Raw genomic sequence first — 18,428 nt, forward strand, 5'->3', positions numbered from 1 at the left:
TACCTTCATGTATTCTGTGTCTCACAGAGCATTCACCACTGTGGCTCACAGCGCTGGATGTGACTGTAACAGTGTGCCTTACTGTAAACTGTCTCAAGATGTTGTCTTCACTTAGTTACTGATTTTCACCTCAGTGTGCTTTATTGTTGTGATTCTATGACCTTTTACTGATTTATCTCAACATTCAAAAGTTGTTTTAAACACTTTTGTCACAGCTTCACCTCTGCAAGACGTTACTTCGAAGGTGTTACCTACAAAGAAGCACCTGACCTTTTGTTATACTAAAGTTGTTTTGGGCTCAGTGGGAGTTAGAAAGCACATTTAATATCAATAGTGTTATTTTGTTGTATTTCGTTTGACTGCAGTTTCTTCTGTGCATGTGAGTTTTTACAATCTTCACTAAAGCTCTTTTCATTTGAACGTTTCCTGTTAGTGAGCGATATCTAAAGCTTGGCTCTTTGAGATCGGTACTGTTATCATTGTGACTTTATTTCCACCTTCTTTACAAATATGGAAATGTTTTTCTTTTGCACTGAAAACAGAGGAAGATTATTGTACAGTTATGTAAATACCATAATACCGATAGATGTTTAAAGTATGAAACACTGGTAGTTCAATCAGGAGAGACGGTTTTGATGTAAGAATACATATTTATTGCAGAGATACACAAATTAATGTAATGGTGATTTTGGAGATTAGGCCCCGTTGTGCAGGAAGGGTCATTCGTGAGGGGAGAACCGATCCGATGAAATCCCCCCGGGGTAGAAGACACTGGTGGTGGTGAATGGATAGTTGGGGTCGGTCTGAAGGGGAGGGGCTTAGCTTGACCCTGGATTCAGAGGGACGGGAGGTGAAAAGGGTTGCGTCGAGTCACCTGAAATTACAGCTGTCCGAGAGGGGAGAGCAGACTTAAAAGGTTTGGCAGAGCGCTATGATAGGCTCTTGGGAATAGAGCGAAGTGATTGGTTAAGCTGGAGAGTGACGCCCCCCACTCACTTATTGAGAGGAGAGAGAGTAGTTACATGGGAATAGTAAATGAAGAGTAAAGACGGTCTTCCTGGTTGAACTTACGCTGAGCTTCATTTGTATATTTGTATCACTGGATACATCTCATATGTAAAATGTGCATTTCTAAAATGTTTATGCATAATTATGAATATACACTGTACTATATAAACTCTTTAATAAACCAAAACTGCAATCTAAGAGGTCACTGACTGTTATTTATATCAACGGAAAATGATAATAAACCTTTTTTGTAATCCTCTTCCTACTCTTTATCACTCAGCTCACCATCTCAAGTTTGTTTTATTCATTTTCCTATTTGTTATCAGTACCAAACAGTGTTTTCCAATTTGTTTCAAACAATTGAAAGGTATCCGTTTCTGATGCAAAAGTGCTGGCAATTGTTAAATTGTGTGTGTGTTGTGTTTGGACGACCCAAGAGATTATAACGGAGAGAAAAAACCGTGAAGCCAGCTTTTGATTCATCATTAAAATGTGCTTTTCAGTCACGAGAAGTAAATCATCAGTGTTGGAAGAAGTACCTGTAAATAAGATCTAATTTAAATCTTAACTTAGTAAAAGTACACGAGTATCATCAGTTAAATGTACCCTGATGTCTTTAGACGTTTTAACTATTTTACAGTTAGTTTTCGAGGAAATGTGAAAAAAAGTTCTGAAACCAATTTTCCAAGCTGTGGTCAAGACCCTAGTCCAAGTCAAGTTCAAAACCAGGTCCAATTGATCAAGACGGAGTCCAGAGAAAATTAAGTCATGTTCAAGACCATAACACGCAACAGTGTCTTTCCAAGGTAAATAGATACTCTGCTCATTTTCAGGTTCATATTTGTATGTAGTGTCTCTACTGTGACATGTCTCCATGCTTTAATGTTCAAAAAGCTCTTTATTTTTCTCATACTGTCTGAGCTGCAGCACCTCTTTTCACCCTCTGTCTGAAACCAGAGCCCAGTCTGCTCTGATTGGTTAGACATCACATAGTGACAAAAAAAGTAATTTATAGCCATGCAAAACAAAAGTACCACATGTCTCCTTTGAACCAATATTTAGTAGAAGTTTAAGCTGCTTAAAATGATATTAATTATTAATATTCGAATTAAGTGAAAGTACATTCAAACTGTATTAAAGTACAATAAATAAGTCCCTTATCATCACTGTGAATCATAAAAGGATAATAACAGCTTTGGGATGGCAAACATGTTGTTTTATTAGCTGTGTAAACATGCAATGCAAATGAAAGCATTCAGGCTAAAGGTATCACTGTAATGGAAAACTGAAATTAGCACAACAAATACAAGAGCAAGGACGCTGCAGTCCCGTCAGTCTATGAGGGACATGTGGATTTAAACTGCTGTGGCTTTAAGATGCATGTGGCTGTTAGATGCCATGTGGCTGTTAGATGCCATGTGGCTGAAAAAGGGGGCAGACAGACCCACAGTAACAGAGACATTTTCCAAGACACATCCATCAGTGACTTGTGGGTATGTGAACAGCCAAGTGACAGATGGAAAAGTGAATGGCAGACACCTAATGACGTACAAAGGTATCAGTTAACAAAACTGCATGAGGGGTGATCAGCAGGTGTTCACTCTGTCGCCTGCAGATCACTCCCTGCTACTGGAGCAAAGTCTTTCCATGTGACCGAGACACTTCAGAATCCCCAGATGATTGAGCATGATGAATTTGTGCATGAAGATACATATTCATGTTCCCAGAGGGTCAAAGGTCAGAGGTCACTCCAGGTGGTCCCTGGTGTTCAGCTTGCGGCCGCAGAGGCAGACGGTGCAGCCCATCACTGCGGACAGACAGAGGATCCCCAGCAGGATGGCCCACCATTGAGCCTGCAGAGGAAGATACAAATACTGCATTTGAGTTTGGATTACTGCCAGTGGCGGCGCCAGCGTATGGCTGGGGTAGGCTACAGCCATACCAAGAAATGGCTTAGCCCCACCATGAAAAATGATGTTAAAGTAAGCAAATTAAATTAAATAATAAGCAAAATGCTAAATGTTGAGAACACGGCTTGCGAAAATATACGGGTCGTGTCCACAACACACAAACTGATCCTGCTGTAGCAACAAGTGCACGTTACTGATGCAATATGGTTGAGACCATTCGGGGTCATGCTAGAAGAGGGGTGCAAGGAATAGTCTAAGTAGTGGGGGAGTTTTATACACTAAAGGTGTGGAAATTCTCTGGCGTTATAATATCAGCGCGGCCGCGGTCAGATCAAAATGCCTCCGAATGCAATTTGAATAGACCTACAGCCAACTAGAGCAACGAAACGTTGGGTCTGCGTCATGCCTTACTGATTGAGATCAATCGAAACAGCCGTTCAGTATCCCCATTGGATCTTCAACGTGTACTATCATACGTTCACAGTGATCCCTTTTTATTTACTACAAGACAAATGTGCCGTTTTATTTCATACAGTTCCATTTGGATTGTGACAGGGAAATAATCTAAACCTCACGCGTGGCGTTTCACTGTCAAGGTGGGCGATATAGCGTGTATGTAATTACATTGCAAATACTGACTTGAGCCCCACCACTGTATGGGTTAGCCCTACCACAGATTACTCAACACAAATACTCTGGCGCCGCCACTGATTACTGCTGACTGTTTTCAGGCATTTGTCAGCTAGTCATAGACATGTTTAGCAATGGACTTAAAATATCAGCCTCCTTCCTTATCTCGAAGTTGACTTTCTCACCAACAGGAAATACAACACACTGTTTAAATTGACATAAGATAAAATGGACCTCTATTAATCCCTGAATGAACCAATCTCTAAATCGTTGCAGAAGTTAATTGATTTATTGATCAATTGACGAATCATTGAGGCTGTATTTGAATACAGTCATTTCTATTAACCTTGTAAAGTTGACCCACATGTAAAACTGGTAAATAATAAGCAGCAAAATGAAAATGAAATTGCAACAACTTTACAATACAATTATTCGTATCAATTTGATGAACCTACCTTTTATGAACCGATATACTGCTTTTCAAAACTCATATAAAATATACGTTTTCCATTTATTTCCCATGTAAAGCACACTTTTTACATTGAACTTTGCTGTATCAAAAACTCATCACATATTTTGAAATAAACCCTCCCTGATTGGTTGCTTTACTTTGCAGCTCTGTATATCAGAAGGTGAGTCAGCAGCATGCCGTGCTGCCGGTGGTAAAACAACCCAAAGGTTCCTGAAGTGAGGGGTAATTTGTGTCTCCACTGAAACGGAAAAATGATCTTTGAGGCGCTCTTTAACCCAAATGGGCATTCCTGATTCTCCATGCTGTCATGAGGAACTAAACCTCAAAGGCAGCTCTACGACTGAAACATCGACGGCAGTTTAAGAAACTCTGAGCAGATCTGACCTCAACAAACATCTGCTGCGTCTTAACAAAGTACATAATTGATGTGGAAACGTGGCCGTAGATGACCAGAAACCAATTAAAGGTCCCATATTATACTGTTTTTCATCATTAAAGGTCTCAGATATATACAAAACATGTTTCGGAAGTGTTTGGCTCCAAAAACCAAACAGATCATCCCATAATCCCCTCTGTTCAACTTTCAACCCTGTTACAAAAGTGCTGATTCTCTGTCTGTTAGATTTGGTTAAAAATAACACATTAGGCGCTTTCACACCGCAGTACTTTTCCCACAAAGGTTCATCAGAACTCTTTAGTTCTCATGAACTCAGTACAGATCGCGTTCACACGGGAATAAGTCCCTGGGGGAGGATTAGGCAAATGAAACCGCTGACGTCACTTCTTCTTCTTCTGCTTTGGATTTACTGGCAGGCCGCAAACAACTTCACTGCCGCCCAAAGTCCCCGGCCGGAAGTCCCCGGAGTTGGGGACTGGCTTTAGTAGAAGCTGCTGGGACTCCCAGCATTTTTGTAAAGCACTTTGAATTGCCTTGTGTTGAAAGGTGCTATATAAATAAACTTGCCTTTCCTTTGCATAACAGAATTATATTAACTTTACATAAAAACGTCACCTTCATCCACTCTGCTATGTCATCGAAGTCATCTAAATTGAGGAAGGAGTTTTTGAGTCGTGCGATTGGTCCATCTGCATCCAGAAGGCGACAAAAGTGGAATTTGTCGCAGTATCCTCGACTCTCGGAGCACGGAGCCCCTCCCACCAACGCCAGCGCCTTTTTCTGGAAGAGATGGGACAGCACGGAGGAGGTGGTGCTCGCACACGTCTCAGGCTTATCTGCCACGGAGAGAATACCATTAGATTTACACTTAAAGGTCACCTATTATGCAAAATCCACTTGTTCATGTCTCTTCTATATCAACATGTGTCCCCTCTTCTCCATGTCTCTTCTACATCAACATGTGTCCCCTCTTCTTCATGTCTCTTCTACATCAACATGTGTCCCCTCTTCTCCATGTCTCTTCTACATCAACATGTGTCCCCTCTTCTTCATGTCTCTTCTACATCAACATGTATCCCCTCTTCTCCATGTCTCTTCTACATCAACATGTGTCCCCTCTTCTTCATGTCTCTTCTACATCAACATGTGTCCCCTCTTCTTCATGTCTCTTCTACATCAACATGTGTCCCCTCTTCTCCATGTCTCTTCTACATCAACATGTGTCCCCTCTTCTTCATGTCTCTTCTACATCAACATGTGTCCCCTCTTCTCCATGTCTCTTCTACATCAACATGTGTCCCCTCTTCTTCATGTCTCTTCTACATCCAACATGTATCCCCCTCTTCTCGTCTCTTCTACATCAACATGTGTCCCCTCTTCTTCATGTCTCTTCTACATCAACATGTGTCCCCTCCCTATCTTCAGTCTCTTCTACATCAACATGTGTCCACTCTTCTTCATGTCTCTTCGACATCACATGTGTTCCCTCTTCTTCATGTCTCTTCTACATCAACATGTGTCCCTCCTATCTTCATGTCTCTTCTACCATCAACATGTGTCCCCTCTTCTTCATGTCTCTTCTACATCAAAATGTGTCCCCTCTTCTTCATGTCTCTTCTACATCACCATGTGTCCCCTCTTCTCCATGTCTCTTCTACATCCAACAGTGTCCCCTCTTCTTCATGTCTCTTCTACATCAACATGTGTCCCCTCTTCTTCATGTCTCTTCTACATCCACATGTGTCCCCTCTTCTTCATGTCTCTTCTACATCAACATGTGTCCCCTCTTCTTCATGTCTCTTCTACATCACCATGTGTCCCCTCTTCTCCATGTCCTTCTACATCAACATGTGTCCCCTCTTCTTCATGTCTCTTCTACATCAACATGTGTCCCCTCTTCTTCATGTCTCTTCTACATCAACATGTGTCCCCTCTTCTTCATGTCTCTTCTACATCACCATTGTCCCCTCTTCTTCATGTCTCTTCTACATCAACATGTGTCCCCCTCTTCTTCATGTCTCTCTTCATCAACATGTGTCCCCTCTTCTTCTGTCTTCTTTCACATCAACATGTTGTCCCCTCTTCTTCATGTCTCTTCTACATCAACATGTGTCCCCTCTTCTTCATGTCTCTTCTACATCAACATGTGTCCCTCTTCTCCATGTCTCTTCTACATCAACCATGTGTCCCCTCTTTCCATGTCTCTTCTACATCAACATGTGTCCCCTCTTCTTCATGTCTCTTCTACATCAACATGTGTCCCCTCTTCTTCATGTCTCTTCTACATCAACATGTGTCCCCTCTTCTTCATGTCTCTTCTACATCAACATGTGTCCCCTCTTCTTCATGTCTCTTCTACATCAACATGTGTCCCCTCTTCTTCATGTCTCTTCTACATCAACATGTGTCCCCTCTTCTTCATGTCTCTTCTACATCAACATGTGTCCCCTCTTCTTCATGTCTCTTCTACATCAACATGTGTCCCCTCTTCTTCATGTCTCTTCTACATCAACATGTGTCCCCTCTTCTTCATGTCTCTTCTTACATCAACATGTGTCCCCTCTTCTTCATGTCTCTTCTACATCAACATGTGTCCCCTCTTCTTCATGTCTCTTCTACATCAACATGTGTCCCCTCTTCTTCATGTCTCTTCTACATCAACATGTGTCCCCTCTTCTTCATGTCTCTTCTACATCAACATGTGTCCCCTCTTCTTCATGTCTCTTCTACATCAACATGTGTCCCCTCTTCTTCATGTCTCTTCTACATCAACATGTGTCCCCTCTTCTTCATGTCTCTTCTACATCAACATGTGTCCCCTCTTCTCCATGTCTCTTCTACATCAACATGTGTCCCCTCTTCTTCATGTCTCTTCTACATCAACATGGTGTTCCCCTCTTCTTCATGTCTCTTCTACATCAACATGTGTCCCCTCTTCTTCATGTCTCTTCTACATCAACATGTGTCCCCTCTGTGGAAAGAGACTCTGAAAGTTTCAGGAACAAAGATTCTCTCTCTTTTTGATCCATTTATATAAAAACCTGTCTGAAAATGAGCTGATCACATTTTGGCCACTTTATGATGTCATAACGATGTTTTGTCTTGTGTAACCATTAGCCAATCAGCAACCAAGGTAAACCCCCCCCCCCCCCCTTATCCCCTGAATCTCCTCCTAGAGCACCTTTGAGTTCTTTGTAACCAAATCTCTCTCAGAGGGGCGTGGGGAGGGGCTCCTTATTTTCATCTAAAGTAACAGATAGAGAATCAGCACTTTGGAAACAGGGCTGAAACAGAGGGGATTATGGGTAATGCTGCAATGATCTGAAGTGTTTGGAGCCAAACACTTCAGACAGGTTTTGGTTATATCTGATACCTATAATATGTGTTACCTTGGTTGGTGATTGGCTAATGGTTACACAAGACAACACATCGTTATGACATCATAAAGTGGCCAAAATCTGATCAGCTCATTTTCAGACAGGTTTTTATAGAAATGGATCAGGACAAAAAGAGAGCAGATCTTTTGTTCCTGAAACTTTCAGAATCTCTTTCCACAGATCTACATGTTGATGTAGAAGAGACATGAAGAAGTGGATTTTGCACAATAGGTGACCTTTAACAAACATCTCACACGCTGTACCCAAACCATCGTGTCAGATGTTGTCTCTTGTGATAGTTTTGAGGTCATCTAATGGAAAACAGCCGTGTGACCTCAGTACAGACTGACACAGGCTGACGTGTTGGGACACAAAGGGTAAACACATTCCTCAGTGGAGGACAGGCAGTAGTTACCGGGCTGCTGGCAGCACATGTGGCATTTCTCCTTCATGGAGTCTCCCGGACAGTCGCACTGCTGAAGGCGGTGCTTCACACACACTGACTCGGCACAGACCTGCAGAGAGGAGCAGATCATTAAGAAAAACACTTTCAACATCCCTGGCTGTCCATAAAGCGGAGGAAATTATGTTTAACCAGATTAAAACCTTTATAACAATCATGAAGATAGCTTATAAAGTTAAAGTGCTTTGTTTTTTGTCTAGATCAAGGGTGTCTAAACTTTTTTCCAGAGGGCCACATACAGAAAAATGTACGAAGGGCTAGGCCACTCACTAGAGCAGGGGGGTCAAACTCAAATACACAGTGGGCCAAAATAATAAAATGGGTACTAGTGGAGGGCCGGACTGGTTCAATGTTTATTGCAGAACGTATTGAAATGAACTTATTGCACATATTAAACCTGGGACTAACAAAGCTTAAATGATTGCCTATAAAAACAACATTAAACATTAAATAATCAGTTGCATTCATTTCTTATGGCTCTATCTGCAGCTTTTCCAGAGTCATTTCTTATGATTAGATTTTCCCACAGACCAACAACAGCTTCAACAAAACTATTCCCTCAAAGAGAAAACCAAACATGCCCTGTTGTCCTGAGAGAGAAAGTGCAGAAGGAAGCATCCATTAAACTCAGGTTGCTGCTCTGTGATGCTAGTTCAGATACTTGGCATCTCATCTTGGGTGCAAGTTCATCAAAGTTTGGGCTCAGACTCTGAGCTGAGGAGACCCTCAGGATGGAGTGAAGGTGTGCGTGCAATATACCGGCGGCCCAGATCTAACAGAAATGAGAAATTATCCTGCGGGCCGAAATTAAATCCACCAAGGGCCTGATTTTGCCCCCGGGCCTTGAGTTTGACACATGTGATATAGAGGTATATCGCATCATAAGTTCAGTTATAAGCTAAATCAATCAAATGTAGGTAAGTGATGCTTGTAAGTGCTGGCAGCTCATCCATTAAAACAGAAGCCTCAGATTGATTATAATCAGGAGAAATATGAAGGGTGTATTTCAAGCTTGTTATGGAAATAAGTCATCAGGCTTTTTTCTTATCAACTAAGATATGTTCGAACATGTTTCCAACTTTAATTGACTGCATTTATTTGAAAAGTGGTCTCATTAACACATGAATACTACTGAAGAATTTATTTGTACATTTATATTTAAGAAGTACAATATAAGACAAGCACAAGTTCCATTTGTGGGCCCTATTCCATTATACTTTTGAATTTGCTGAGGGCCGCATTTGGCCCCCGGGCCGTAGTTTGGACACACCTACTCTAGATGATACACCAATCTAATATCAGGCTCTTGAAATGTCTTGTGATGCAGAGAGCCAGGTAACCACATTATTATAATAAAGTCACATTTCAGTGCAGATATGATATTCTCTCTGGTAAACTAAACAACAAGGGAAAGAGCCTAACTGTTTCTTTGTAATGAATGAAAACCAATTGATACCTTGAATAGTGGATCAAATACATGGAACATATACAAATGTGTGGTGGTCCCTTATTCTTTGATACCTGGTGCATTTGGGCCAATCAGTGAGTGACAACACCTCATCAGGGCTTAAGAGAGGTAGAGAATTGAACACACACGGGCATTATGATCCGTCCTTTACTTGATGTTCACCTGATTAAAGCAGATTCAGATAGAAACTCTGGTTTTCAGGCCATTTGGGGCTTTTTTTTAAATGAACTTTTCTGATTGATGGTGCATTCTGAAACCAAGCTGGAGGGAATATTACAAAATAGGATTACTAAAGTGGATCAGGGCAACAACAGTTATGATTGCCTAACAATAACCTTTCACTACCCGGCTTTTAAAGAGGCCCCATTCTGCTTTTTGGGGTTTCCCTTCCCTGTAGTGTTGTCACAGTCTGCTTTCTCACTCACCTATTTTCTGCATTAACATTCCTTAGTCACCTGGTAGTCACACCCTGTCTCTCTCTCTCACTCTGTTACACCCATCAGCTCCATTAGTATTTAGGCCCACTTCACTTTCACCTCAGTGCCAGATCGTACTTTGCAGCATGCCAGTCTTTCCCGCATTACCCTCCAGATTGCTCTTCCGGTTTCGACCCTGCCTGTCCCTGACCAGCCTGCCTCGCCTGCTCCCTGACCCGTTCTGTACCTGCGACTCCCGTCCTGCTTTCTCCTGGAACCCTCGCCTGTCCCCGACCAGCCCTTTGCCTACTATCAGCCGTTTTGTCTCCTACCAGCCTATTGCCTTCAATAAAGCTGGTTACCGACTATCCCTGGTTTCCCGTGTTCTGCATTTTGGTCCTCAGCTCGTTTGTGACAAGTGTGTTGGTTTGCAAAGGCTAAAATCCCACACTTTTGTTTTTTCTTCCTTCACATAATGACAATATATGCAACAAAACCCCATTCATGGACATTTTGTTGTTGTAGAAAATCCTGTATTTATTTGAAATGAACATGAAATATGTTTCCTGAGGTTAAATGTGTGTTTAGACTTTGGGACACATTCTAGACACTTTTTTTAATGCGAGTCATTTTAAACCCATGTGGCTTTAAACATTTCATTTGTCTTCAAAGCCTGAAAACATACATGTTGTCTGAGGGGTTTTGAAGAAGTGACCACAAATGTAACTCTTGTTTATTTGTAAGGGATCAGATGTCCTGTTTTCTAGGAAGGATTTGAGCGTTCAGCTGAATCGGAGTCATTTGAAATAATTTATTAACTTGAACAATTTTGGATCCTTTTCCTTCCATTATTACAGTTTTTCAACATGTTCCCAGATATGTCCTACACCTTGGGAGAGTGATACTTTCAGAACAACATCCACATCTGGGATAAATCCCTCTCCTCTCCTGCACTGAACAGTGTTTCATCACAGGGTGTTTAACAATTACGAAAATATGGTTAAGTCACAAACTGTTCTCCAGAGGTCTCATCGATTAGACCAGATATTTTCTTAGTAACGCTGTGCTGTAATGTTCACAAATAATTGGGATTCTGAGCACACGGATTAGACGGAGAAACATCTGGATGAATCAGGAGGATTTACGACGTCATGTTATTTGATTTATGAACAATAAACACTTCAGTTTAGCGGAATAACAATACCAGATAAACAAGAGTCTGGAACTTCTTTATGCAATAGATATTTTTGAAGCAAAGATTACCATAATAAGCCAAGAGTAGGCTCGTAGTCGTCACTAAAAGTGACTTTATATGAACCTAAATGGGGTGTTTTATTGCCTTTTTGTTGAAAATGTAATGTCCACCTCTGACTACACACAGGATCAGTGATTGGTTCTGAGGTGTGAACTGTTACAGCTGCTGTTAAAGTTGCTCTTGCATTACAAATCATACTTAACACGACATGCAGGCGATTAAACTTGGAATTTACTACTACTGTTCCCGGCAGCCATCTTTTCCATTGATTTCTGACACAGTTGTTTTATGAAAATGAAGTTAGTTATACACAAATTGAAATGTGGTTTATTACAAAATCTGAAATATGTTTTACTTTAATTGTGGCTTATCATAATTGTTAGTAGCTGGAGTGTCTACCAACCTTTATATGTCACATGAGAATATATATAATATGTCTCTATACAGGTTTTGAAATCTACCTTTTAAAGCTTATCAGATCTTCGCTTGGGTGATTTAAGAGACAGGCGCAAAAATGGAGCCCTGCAGACAGAGGTATATTGAGATAGACAGTGTGAGAAAAACATTTGTTAACATTACAGCATGTTTACCTGTTCTAGTACAAGCCCAACATTCTATTATGAACCTAAAATGACCATAATATGTCCTCTTTCAGTTTTTGTCTTTTCGTTATTGTGTCTTAATCTTTATATATACAGTCTATGGTCTTAATGCTACAAAATGGACATTTAAAAACATCCCAGATATTAAAACTACATAAAAGCAACTTAATGGACCCGATACTGAGATTGTTTGCAGTGTCAAAAAATAAAACTAGCTTAGATACTGATTTATTTTTAGGACTAGCACTTGCACACTTAAGCTAGTAATCCAGTAATGTATGTTGCATGTTTTTATTTAATTGTATTTAATTGTTTATCATGAAATGTGTCTTTAGGTTGACTTATCTGTCCAGGACTACAGATGAAAAAAAGCCTCTTGGCTAACTCATTCATTAATGTGCACTGTCCCTGTTAAATAAATGAATACATAAAACATAAGCTGATTAGGCAATGTAGTTGAAGCTATTTAGATGTGGTGTGTGTCCATGCCTCACCCACCCCGTTCACACACACTCTGGTGCCCTCGCTGCACACGGTGAGGTTCTCCTTGCTGCTGGGCTCGGAGCAGAACGGGGAGAGACCCGAACACAGAGCGTCTTTCTGACAGTCCGTCTCCTCGTCACAGGTCTGACCCTCAGGCCTCAGCTCACAGTCCTGACCGCAGCACAGGCCCTGACTCGGGCTGGAAGCACAACAATGTCCCAAATTGGAATGAATAAAGTACTATCTTGTCTCATCTTATCACACACAATAAGTCCTGGGGGGAGATGAAGCCACATAAAAGCAAAACAACTACAAGACTCAACATCAACAGAAAGTTTAGGTGAGTGTGGTGTGCCACTTTGATTAAAAGTGATGTAAGTGAGAAATAAACAAACTACAACCTACGTCAATATACTGTAACGGCCCGTCCACACAGCGGCTTTAAAACTTTGCCTCGCTTTTCGCCGAACTGCATTGTGGGGAAGCAAAGTGAAGATTTCCAGGATTTCCAGGATTTTCAGGATTCAAAAGTTGAGCAATGTTCAACTTTTGAAGCTGAGGTGGAAGCGTCAGCCAATCAAATCCCGTTTATGCAAATCTGACAGTACAAGCGCTAGCCAATCAAACCGCGTGTAAGCTGTGAGAGACATACCGCAGTTCATTTCCTCATATTCCAAACGAGAAATTACGGTAGCAAATCACCCGGTTCTTTACGACCAGACTATTTACCGGGATACAAACCGGAGGAACCAGGCATGGAGGGAGGTGGCAGAGACAGTGGGTGAAACTGGTAGGTTTTCGCCTGTTTGGGGAGTTTATATATATATATATTGCTCGCATAAATCCCCGGGGTTTTTTGCTTTGTATGTCGGGGGCGGGAGATTCATGTGATTGGTTGTTGGTCGCGTTGCTTGCAAAAATTCCCCAAGCTTTCAGACACGCCCACCTCCAAGATTTTCAAGATTTTTTCAAAGCTGCTGTGTGGACGGGCCGTAAGTGTTAGAACAAGTCTACATGCACCCTATCCTCGTGTGATACACCCAGTGTCAGACAGTAACCAAGTACGGGAGTATAATCAGAGCTGAAACGCCTCCATTGGACTCCTTTGTTCACCTCCGTAACATAATGACATCGCTATATAACACTCACTCTTCTATTGGCTAGCGCTCCAACACATTGTACGTGATAGGCTAAGGGGCGGGACGTCTCTAAGTGGTTGATCATTCACAACAGAGCCGGCCAGCTAACCAATCAGAGCACAGGCAGTATGAGAAAAGTAAAGAGCTTTTTGAACATTAAAGCATGGAGACATGTCACAGTAGAGACACAACATACTGATATACACCTGAACATCAGCAGGAGAGGACTCTTTAAAGTAGAGACACTACATACTGATATGAAACTGAAATACTTTGTCTACCACTGCCTACACCTAAACTAATACAAATTGTACTAATAAATGTCTAAATCCCCCTTCTTGGAGCACACTCAGCTGTACCTGCAGACCCTCCCCTTCTTCAGACGGCACTGCACCCCCGCAGGCTGTTTGGCACTGAAGCAGCAGAGGTCTGTGTCGCTGTGACCGACATCACACTCCTCGCCTTCCTCCACAATCTGGTTCCCACAGATGGGCTGATCACTGACTGGCCATGAAGAACACACGTGCAGATAAACACACACAAGTAAACACACACAAGTAAACACACACAAGTAAACACACACAAGTAAACACACACAAGTAAACACACACGCACTAGTTGTAATTATTTACAGTGAGTGAGGCACGGTGTAAATATTTGGCCTCCCACTCAGCATGCAACATGCAGGTGGACACCGTCTGATGTCTTTTCTCCCATCCTCACCCACGAAGCAGTCGTCCTTCTTCAGCTTCAGGACCTTGGCGATGTGTTTGACGCTGCAGGGCGAGAACTTCTCGTTGTTTTCACGCACCTCGTCTGTAGCGTGAGGGAACATCAGGAACCGGCCTTTACCGCCGCTGGAGCCCAGGTTACCGCAGTTTGAGCCCTCATCGTGCTGAAAGACACACAAATATGTATATTTTCCACTTTCTTGTTTATTTCTAGTCTTTTAATTACATGTGCAATGCCATGTCTTTGTAAGCTGCTGCAACACAACAATCTCCCAAGTTGGGATCAATAAAGTACTTCTTATCTTCTTATCTTAAAATAAAATGTGTTTACCTTTTAGTGTATTTTATTTTCAATGCCGCAAAATAAAGGCGTTTAAGTTTGAGCTTTACAGAAGGACCCTCATGAGTTTTATCTGAATATCCAGTAATTACATAACACATCGTGGCACTCTTTCTGGATGTAGGATGATTGTTAATACCTTAATTTATGTACAAAATAATTGTTTTATGATACGTAAGAGTTCTGTCTCTCTCATGTATTTTTATGTCTCGTACAAATGGGCCTAAAATGTACCTTTAAATGATTTTTCATGATATATTATTTATCTACTCACTAAACAAATGTACGTTTTTGGGTAATTTGATAAATAGTCAGCCAAAAGACAAAAACAGCAGGGTGGGGGAAACATACAATTCATTTGTAATACTCTGCTTTATATATTTTAATATACATATTTGTTCAGATGTATTGTTGTTATGTATTGTAATACACTGTGCACATTTGTACTTAAATTCTCTATATTTATACAAATATTTGGATTTTATTTTATTTAAGTTTAGTTTATTTAACATGAGAAGGAGCACCTCTTATGAAATCAAATGTTCCCTCTGGGATAGATAAAGGTATTCTGATTCTAATTCTGTTCATCATAACCAGTACAACTACAGATGTTTTCTTTGAAGCCCATTGACAATCATTTGTGTTAGGGAATAATTTGCTTAGGTATTCAACCTTCGACACAGTTCATCATGTTCTCCTCTCACTGTCTCTTTTCTCATGGCACAGTTCTACGGCCTTGGGTATTGCTGCTATGGAGGAGCAGCTTGGGCTCATTGTTGTTGCCAGTCTATGACCGAGCACAAGCCGCCATGAGGTAGTTTACTGTTCAGGGACGTAGGCTCCCTGGCGCACATTCTTTTCTATGGACGAGAGCTCTAGTTAGATTCAGGGTCCATATTTGTTTAGTCTCACTGATGAAGAATCTTGATTATTACACTCTGAACTAGTTAAAACCTCGAGCTGCAGAAAGAGTTCTTCAGAATTGGTTTGGCAACCGCTGTATCAACTCGTGACGCACCACCTGTCTTGTAAATTCTCCGGCCGTAACTTCAAATAAACCGTCAGTGTTTGCCATCAAAGCTCCAGCTCTCCTCGTGTCTCTTTGAGTCCTGACTCTCCATTGCTACAGAAGTTTCCCCCACAATTAATCTGAAAGAATTTTCTTTGATTTTTAAAGTTATTTTTGTTGTGTAAATATATGCTGTCTGCAGGTAAAAGGTTTCCCTGGAGTCTGACGGCCATGAAGCAGCGGAGGAATGTCCGGTTCCACATGCGGGACAACGAGGACCATAAAAACCTGCTCATGAGACGGATTAAAAAATTTTCCTTGAGACTTTATGACTCAACAGTAGCATGGACACATGTGGAGGGAACATGAGGTTGTGACCATATTTCTGCATCTGTTTTAAATAAGTTTGATGGATGTAATTGATAGTGTGTCACCGTGTGTAGCTCTGGAGTTAACATAACTGCATGTCACAGCAGATGGTGTTTTTATCGTTATTTGTTAGTATGATTTGGTGTCACGCAGGGATTTAGATTTACGGCTGCAGACATAACGAAAACGGAAAATGTGAAAAGCAGCAGGAGAAAATTATGAACAGCACGTATGGGTGTTTATCACTACTATATTCTGACAGATTCACAGCTCTTCCTGTTTACTTCTTGAACACTTGTAGTGGTTTTACAGATTCTGTTACAACACCAACACGATCTAGATGCAGCTTTAAGATGAAACCCATTAACAGAAATGTTGCAGCTGTAAAGTGTTTTGGTTTTGGTGGATAACAAGTTAAGCCTTCTCCTAATCTGATGTTGTAGCTTTTAGTAATTAGATGGGTAGCTGTGAATTCAATTATATAATATGTGTTGTGTTCGTTGGTATGGATGGATGCCAATGGCTAGATTAAGAAGTCAGAAATCATTTAGAGATTTTGTATTTAATGGTATGTTTGTTATTCTGTTGGATTTAGATGCTGGGTGTAGCTTGCCCTGTAGAATGGTGCTGGGATGAAGTATTATTGTAGGCCGATACAAAAAGTTAAAATAGCAGCGGTTCCCTCAACAAAATCTAATATAATGTTTACATTAGGTTTTGGATCTGTGGAAAACAACATTTTGTGATGCTTACACGATATGTTCAAATGAGGAAGCTTTTCTGATTTGATGAAGCTTAAATGAACTCCTTTAGGGGTAAACTCTAACAATTTGCTCTGAACAAAACAATTGCAACGTGTAAATGACTTCGCCTCATCAACACTAAGCTAAAGGCCATTTGTATTTGGCGTAATGACATTTAGTTTAGTCTCACTGAGCCACTTTTCAGCAACCACCTTTTCGAAAACACATGTAACGCTCAACATTTCAACTGCACTTTAGAATCTTTTAAAGCTTGTGTTAAAACAGAAGGAATCAGGAAGTGTAGCATTGCTCTAGCAGCTCATTTCCAGGCTTTAAGCATGGATGTATAAAGAGAACTGGATGTAGTGTCGGAGGCAGGCCCCTCTATGAGAGTTGCTTGGTGGCAAATAAAGCAAAAATGGACCAGGGTCATCCCGGGCTTGGGTCATAGAGCATGCAGATTACAGTTTTCATTACATGAACTACGAACATCCATAACATTCATGTCTGCAACTTACAAATGATGTATCACTTGTATAGACTCTTATGGCACTATACTCTATTCTATTTTATTGTATTTACTTGCACTATTTTATCTGTTTTATTGTGTTGCACTATTGGAGGAGTTTTTCATCGACATAACTACACTGTAGCTATGTACGAATGACACTACGCCTTGAATCTTGAATTAAGCCCCACCAACTATTTGCCACCCTATTTTCAGGCAAATTAATAGAGAGGGAAAATAAATATGAATTTGGCTTTTAGTGCCTTTTACAGCTTTTAGACCATAATGTTTTAAGTAAGGGCTTTATCTTGTTAAGCTAAAAATCTTCACAGACATCTCTTTCCCAATGTGAGTCAATGGAACAACTATTTCTGGGGTTAATGACTTCATGGAGGTTGTAGTACCACCGATTGGCCACTATGAATATTTGCTTAATTGTCCGACACACTTCCTGGGGCTGTGTTTTTGGACTGGGGAGCAGGCACAGGGTCGGCGTCATGACTCATGGGGGGTCATTTGCTGGCCATGCCCCCCCAAATGAGTCACTGTGTCCCCCCAACGCAGGTCGGGCAAGCCTTGCCACTTTGCCGTTTTAAAAAAAAATCATATAACTGAAAACGTTTCCACTAAAAGTTTTTTGTGTGAAATAAATCAGAAATAAAGAATACAAATATAAAACACAGCCTGAGGTGTGCTCACTGCTGCTCTCTGATTGGTGTGTTGCTTGACCAATGACCCCCGACCTTTGTTTTGTTATCATTACGTGACTGTGTGTTTAGATGAAAGCCCAGTGGCGATCTGTTCATCTGTTACACTCATTATACAGTAAGCCATCGAAAATAATATGATATACAGTACAGTACAAGTACTTCTGGGTCTCTGTGTTTCATTCAAGCTCGGCTCTGTGTGGCGCATTTTGTGAGTGCGCGAGTGGTAACGTGGAATGTTGTTGTTAGCATCTGGTTAGCTAGCTATGCTAACGGATATAAAGAGCTGTTTCTACACCAAGGTGGAGGAGAGTCTTCTCCTGTCAGACTGAGAGGCTCTTATAACGTCAGCTCAGTGAGGTAAAGGACTCTCTCAGTGTTGAGATAGTTCACTTTAAGTT

General features: G+C 41.1%; 1 protein-coding gene across 1 annotated transcript in view; it reads right to left on the reverse strand.

Annotated features, from left to right (window-relative positions):
- Window positions 1-2,202: 2,202 nt before the first annotated feature.
- si:ch1073-396h14.1 (disintegrin and metalloproteinase domain-containing protein 10) overlaps window positions 2,203-18,428 on the reverse strand; it is a 58,299-nt gene continuing 42,073 nt past the window's right edge. Inside the window, exons 11-16 of the mRNA XM_034208256.1 lie at window positions 14,344-14,515; window positions 13,980-14,124; window positions 12,497-12,680; window positions 8,210-8,309; window positions 5,033-5,253; window positions 2,203-2,861 (exon numbers count right to left, since the gene is read on the reverse strand). Of these exons, the coding sequence (XP_034064147.1) occupies window positions 2,754-2,861; window positions 5,033-5,253; window positions 8,210-8,309; window positions 12,497-12,680; window positions 13,980-14,124; window positions 14,344-14,515 (930 nt within the window). The 3' untranslated portion in view covers window positions 2,203-2,753. The remainder of the gene's footprint in view (window positions 2,862-5,032; window positions 5,254-8,209; window positions 8,310-12,496; window positions 12,681-13,979; window positions 14,125-14,343; window positions 14,516-18,428) is intronic.

This window comes from Gymnodraco acuticeps, unplaced genomic scaffold (assembly GCF_902827175.1).
Source record: "Gymnodraco acuticeps unplaced genomic scaffold, fGymAcu1.1, whole genome shotgun sequence".
NCBI lineage: Eukaryota > Metazoa > Chordata > Actinopteri > Perciformes > Bathydraconidae > Gymnodraco > Gymnodraco acuticeps.